At 39.8% G+C, this 6,000-nt stretch overlaps 1 protein-coding gene across 1 annotated transcript; it reads right to left on the bottom strand.

Annotated features, from left to right (window-relative positions):
• Positions 1-633: 633 nt before the first annotated feature.
• LOC121393382 lies at positions 634-2,426 on the bottom strand. Its single transcript, XM_041561827.1, has 2 exons — positions 1,167-2,426; positions 634-967 (listed from the first exon to the last, which is right to left on the bottom strand). The coding sequence occupies exon 1, from the start codon at positions 2,331-2,333 to the stop codon at positions 1,263-1,265; it is 1,071 nt and encodes a 356-aa protein (XP_041417761.1). The 5' UTR covers positions 2,334-2,426; the 3' UTR covers positions 634-967; positions 1,167-1,262.
• Between the last annotated feature and the right edge of the window lie 3,574 nt (positions 2,427-6,000).

The following is a 6,000-nucleotide window of genomic DNA, read 5'->3' as shown; positions in this document are numbered from 1 at the left end:
GCATTTGTTCTGGTGTTGGGTGCCGACCGTGACAGTGGCACAGTGGACCCTGGGCAGCTGTCACATTGGCCCAATTATTAAAACCATCCTGTATCTTAGGGTCAGACTGACTTTCCTATTAGGAAGCAGAGTGCCATGTAAACATGAGGTTCAGAGAGTTTTTTTAGTTTGTAACATTCATTAGAACATCCAATGAGACAGTACTCCAATCCTTCATTGCAATACCACTTAATTATAATAAAAGTTGAACATTAATACAGAGTAGCACTAAAAGACTTTGTTATTGACTCTCCCAAGAGATCAGAACTGCAGAACTATTTCAGAAGAAACATATTTAGAAAATCTTTATTTTCTCTTGAATTTTGGGTGCCCGTGACATTTCTTTTTATACAGTGTATAGATAAGGATAAGAACATATCTTGTCATGAATGGCTTGTTTGGAAATAAAAAAAAAATATATATTTTTTATTGTGACTATGGATACCAACAAATCACACAGCAATCAAGGTTGACTGGATACCGAAAAGTCTTTAAATAGTATTGCCCAGTCTTCTTGTGAGGCACCTCCGCCGTAGGTGCAAATAAGTAATCCACCAAAAAATAGAACACAAGAAGATAGGCGCTGAGGCAGGATTAACTGCTAAATCATCAGTGTTTATTTGCCAACACTACATGTTTCGAACCATAGAAGGCTCTTTGTCAAGTGTGGAGACAATCAGTGCATCATTACTTAAAAGGTGTTAGACAGGAAGTGACACAATATAATGGAAACGAACTTTCCAATTATTAACCCTTGCCTAAAAGATTAGTGAAAAAATTATTTAGAAAAACATACTGAAGCGTGACAATGTCCAATACAGATTTTTGTTTGGTACAAATAAAGTCTTTTGAAGCGTTTCAATGGTGTCTGTTGTGTGTCTTTACTTTTTGCGATAAGTCTTTAAGGTGGAAGTAGGAAAAACAGTGACTGTGAAGATAAAAATATCATAGGGAATAAAAAACAATTTATTATCCAGGTTTAGTACTGCCTAAAAAAGCCTACCAAGCCCTCTTTTCATCACAAATTCTTAACAACAGAGTTCCATTAGTACGAAAAATTACTAGGCCTTAAATGCCATTGGTTTATTATATATATGTTTAACAAATTTATTGAGCCCATACGTTACCATTAGAAGTTTTCAAACATATCTTGGCTATTAATACTGATCAATATCTGGAAGAGAAGAGTAATGCACATATTAGGACCGTTTATAAAGAACTTTTTATAAGAAACTTTTTACGCTCCAAGACTCATTCAAGCCTTTTGGATTCATAGTGTTTAGTTTCTTAATCCAGTACATTTCCCGTTGTAACAATTTGGTTTTCACATCCCCTCCCCTAGGAGGGTTTTGCACTACTTCTAGAACAAGCCATTTCAACTGATTGACATTGTGTTTCATTTCTGCGAAGTGCCTCGCAACTGCTGTATCTGTGTAGGTGTCTTTTTTATAATTTCGGATATACCCTCGATGTTCCTTAATCCGTATTTTTATTTGCCTAGCAGTTTGCCCTACGTATGCCATTCCACACGGGCATTTAAGTAGGTAGACTACGTTGCATGTGTCGCATGTTGCATAATTTTTTAAAAACAAGGGGGTGCCATATAAGGGGTGATTAACCCTATCTCCCTTGATAATAGATGCGCAACACACACAATTAAGGCAAGCAAATGTTCCCTTTTTAGGTTTTCCCAAAAATCTTTGTGTGCTGCTCTTTGGGGGGTCAATTTCAGATGGGCATAATATGTCCCGTATGCACTCGCCCCTTTTATAGCTAAACATAGGATTATTAGGGTAACACTTCCCTATTGTTCTATCCTGCTGGATAATGGGCCAATATTTTAACACAATTTTTTCTATGGCTTTACTATGTGACCCATATGTAGAAACAAATGGTAAACTCTTTTTCTCTTCTTTTTTGGTTTTATACATTAAAAGGTCTTTTCTATCGACTTTGTTAGTCTCTTGTATACAATTATGTATTTGCTTGCGATTATAGCCTCTATCTAGAAACCTTCCTCTCAGTGTTTCCGTGGCACTAATCAGGCTCCCTGTGTTTGAGGATATCCTACGAGCCCGTAGGAACTGCCCTCTAGGGATAGCCTTAATTATATTTGGTGCGTGAAAGCTGTTAGCATGTAAGACATTGTTCCTGTCAGTCTCCTTACGATACAGGCTGGTGCATACTTGGCCCTCCACAATTTCAAGGTGTACATCCAAAAAATTCAGCGTTTTACCTCCTACTTCCAATGTAAATTTAATGGTGTTATGTGCCTTGTTTGCTTCATTTACCATTTCATGGAAGATATCTAGGGGGCCTTTCCACAGAATCAAGACATCATCGACATATCTATAATATTGGTATATGTACCGCTTAAAGCGACTTTCTAAGAATAAGGTTTTCTCTAAATGGTACACAAACAAATTGGCAAAAGAGGGTGCTACCGCAGCACCCATGGACGTGCCCTGGCGTTGCCAGTAAAACTCTCCAGCAAACCTGAAGTAATTTCTTTGTAGTACCATTGTAAGGGAATCAAGTATAAAGTATATGAGGTGTGGAGAGAGATTAGTTTCTAAAAGGGCTTCTTCCACCACCCTTAACCCCTCATTCTGTGGTATAGATGTATACAGGCTCTGTATGTCTATGCTTACAAGCTGGACATCCAATGGTAGATTCTGTATTTCATTCATTTTTACAAGTAATTCTGTGGTGTCTTTAAGGCAAACCGGTATCCCCTTTACCAACGGTTGCAAATAAGAATCTACAAACTTAGATAATGGTTCCAAGACTGAGCCCAGCCCTGATACTATTGGTCTACCTGGGGGGTTTGTTAGACTTTTGTGAATTTTTGGGAGTAAATATAGTACTGGTATTCTTGGAAATTCAGTAGTTAAATACTCTTTAACATTTGTGGATATTATGTTACTAACCCATGCCTCATTTATCATTAGGTCAATATCTTTCTTAATCTGGGCAGTAGGGTCACAGGCTATTTTTTCATAGTGGCCAGGGGTAGTTAGCTGGTTAAAAGCTTCAGTTATATAGCTTTTTTTATCCATCACTACTGTAGCCCCCCCTTTATCAGCTTTACGTATAACAATGGTGTTATTATTTTTTAAAGCAGTTAAGGCCTTGCGCTCTATATATGAAAGGTTTGCCTGTGGTCGTTTATATTTAGAAGACTCCCAGACTTTTTGAACTTCATGTAAAACTACGTTTTCAAATGTATTGAGAGAGACATTATCAAGGTCAGGTACAAAAGTACTATGTTTCTTAAATATGTCCATGGGCGCAGCTATATTCAAGCTTTCACTTGGTGCTTTAGTTGAAAAATAAGCTTTCAATTTTAAGTCTCTCAAAAATCTTTGAAACTGGATTTCCCAATCAGTATAGTCTGAGATATAGGAGGGGATAAAATTTAAACCCTTATTCAGCACGCTCAGTTCTGCATTAGACAGTTCCAAAGAGGAAATATTAATCACAAGGTTCTTTACCTGCTCTACTTGCGATTCCTCTTTGGGTACTGTGTTCTCCCCGTATTGTCTTTGTTGCGGCTCTTTTTCCGGTCCCCGTCCTGTGTATTGTTGCGCTGCTCTAAAAAACAAGAAGACGCAGAGGAGCTGGATGATGCCTGTGATGCGGTCAGTGACTCCTCGCTGCCTGTACTTAGGCCGGGTAAGACGCTGTGTTTCTTTCGTTGCGCGTTCGCCCCTTGTTTGCCAGCGTGTTCTACCATCGGGTGCAGGTTTCCTCTCTGTGGACGGTCGGAGGATTCGGGCAGTCCGAGTCGTGATTGCCTCTGTGTCCGCTGCCATTTCCGTTCCTCCTTCCACGAATACACTCTGCCTTCCCGGTAGTCTTTGGCGTCTGTATTGGACATTGTCACGCTTCAGTATGTTTTTCTAAATAATTTTTTCACTAATCTTTTAGGCAAGGGTTAATAATTGGAAAGTTCGTTTCCATTATATTGTGTCACTTCCTGTCTAACACCTTTTAAGTAATGATGCACTGATTGTCTCCACACTTGACAAAGAGCCTTCTATGGTTCGAAACATGTAGTGTTGGCAAATAAACACTGATGATTTAGCAGTTAATCCTGCCTCAGCGCCTATCTTCTTGTGTTCTATTTTTTGGTGGATTACTTATTTGCACCTACGGCGGAGGTGCCTCACAAGAAGACTGGGCAATACTATTTAAAGACTTTTCGGTATCCAGTCAACCTTGATTGCTGTGTGAATTGTTCCGCCAGACTGGTAACCGTTATTACGAAAGAAAAGGTATGTCAGAAGACACTGCTTCCAGCCCACCTAATTTTGGAGCCGTGACATTCGCCTATAAGGATGAAGACATCGATAGGATCTTAGCGGAGGTAAATGCAGAAACCTCGCTATTTGAAAACCAGCCCACACAAAACAACTTGGCGAAAGAACTATTATACTATCAAAGAAAAGAAACTCACCTAAGTTTACACGTGTGCACATTGGCTGAGTACATAAAGGTCAGACGTATTCCCAGAGGTTTGCGATCGGAATTAAAACCTAATCTATGTGCAGAAGATACAATCCTGCAACAAAAGTGGCAAGAGATTTGTAACAAATGCAGTATTGACCTAATGGTGTTAACCGTTGAAAGACTTAGCATAAAATTACAAGATATCCGTACAACAATCTCAGAACTGCAGACCAAGCTGCTAGAGGAACGCGGAGCAGAAAAGGTTAAAGAGTGCCTGCAAGAGCATAACCAACTGCTGGCGAAATTACGCGAGAGTATCAAAGAAAAAAAACGCGCAAAGTTTGAACGGGACGCCAAAGACTACCGGGAAGGCAGAGTGTATTCGTGGAAGGAGGAACGGAAATGGCAGCGGACACAGAGGCAATCACGACTCGGACTGCCCGAATCCTCCGACCGTCCACAGAGAGGAAACCTGCACCCGATGGTAGAACACGCTGGCAAACAAGGGGCGAACGCGCAACGAAAGAAACACAGCGTCTTACCCGGCCTAAGTACAGGCAGCGAGGAGTCACTGACCGCATCACAGGCATCATCCAGCTCCTCTGCGTCTTCTTGTTTTTTAGAGCAGCGCAACAATACACAGGACGGGGACCGGAAAAAGAGCCGCAACAAAGACAATACGGGGAGAACACAGTACCCAAAGAGGAATCGCAAGTAGAGCAGGTAAAGAACCTTGTGATTAATATTTCCTCTTTGGAACTGTCTAATGCAGAACTGAGCGTGCTGAATAAGGGTTTAAATTTTATCCCCTCCTATATCTCAGACTATACTGATTGGGAAATCCAGTTTCAAAGATTTTTGAGAGACTTAAAATTGAAAGCTTATTTTTCAACTAAAGCACCAAGTGAAAGCTTGAATATAGCTGCGCCCATGGACATATTTAAGAAACATAGTACTTTTGTACCTGACCTTGATAATGTCTCTCTCAATACATTTGAAAACGTAGTTTTACATGAAGTTCAAAAAGTCTGGGAGTCTTCTAAATATAAACGACCACAGGCAAACCTTTCATATATAGAGCGCAAGGCCTTAACTGCTTTAAAAAATAATAACACCATTGTTATACGTAAAGCTGATAAAGGGGGGGCTACAGTAGTGATGGATAAAAAAAGCTATATAACTGAAGCTTTTAACCAGCTAACTACCCCTGGCCACTATGAAAAATAGCCTGTGACCCTACTGCCCAGATTAAGAAAGATATTGACCTAATGATAAATGAGGCATGGGTTAGTAACATAATATCCACAAATGTTAAAGAGTATTTAACTACTGAATTTCCAAGAATACCAGTACTATATTTACTCCCAAAAATTCACAAAAGTCTAACAAACCCCCCAGGTAGACCAATAGTATCAGGGCTGGGCTCAGTCTTGGAACCATTATCTAAGTTTGTAGATTCTTATTTGCAACCGTTGGTAAAGGGGATACCGGTTTGCCTTAAAGACACCA

This window comes from Xenopus laevis, chromosome 4S, assembly GCF_017654675.1.
Source record: "Xenopus laevis strain J_2021 chromosome 4S, Xenopus_laevis_v10.1, whole genome shotgun sequence".
Taxonomy (NCBI): Eukaryota; Metazoa; Chordata; class Amphibia; order Anura; family Pipidae; genus Xenopus; species Xenopus laevis.
This window is presented reverse-complemented; position numbering and strand designations above follow the sequence as displayed.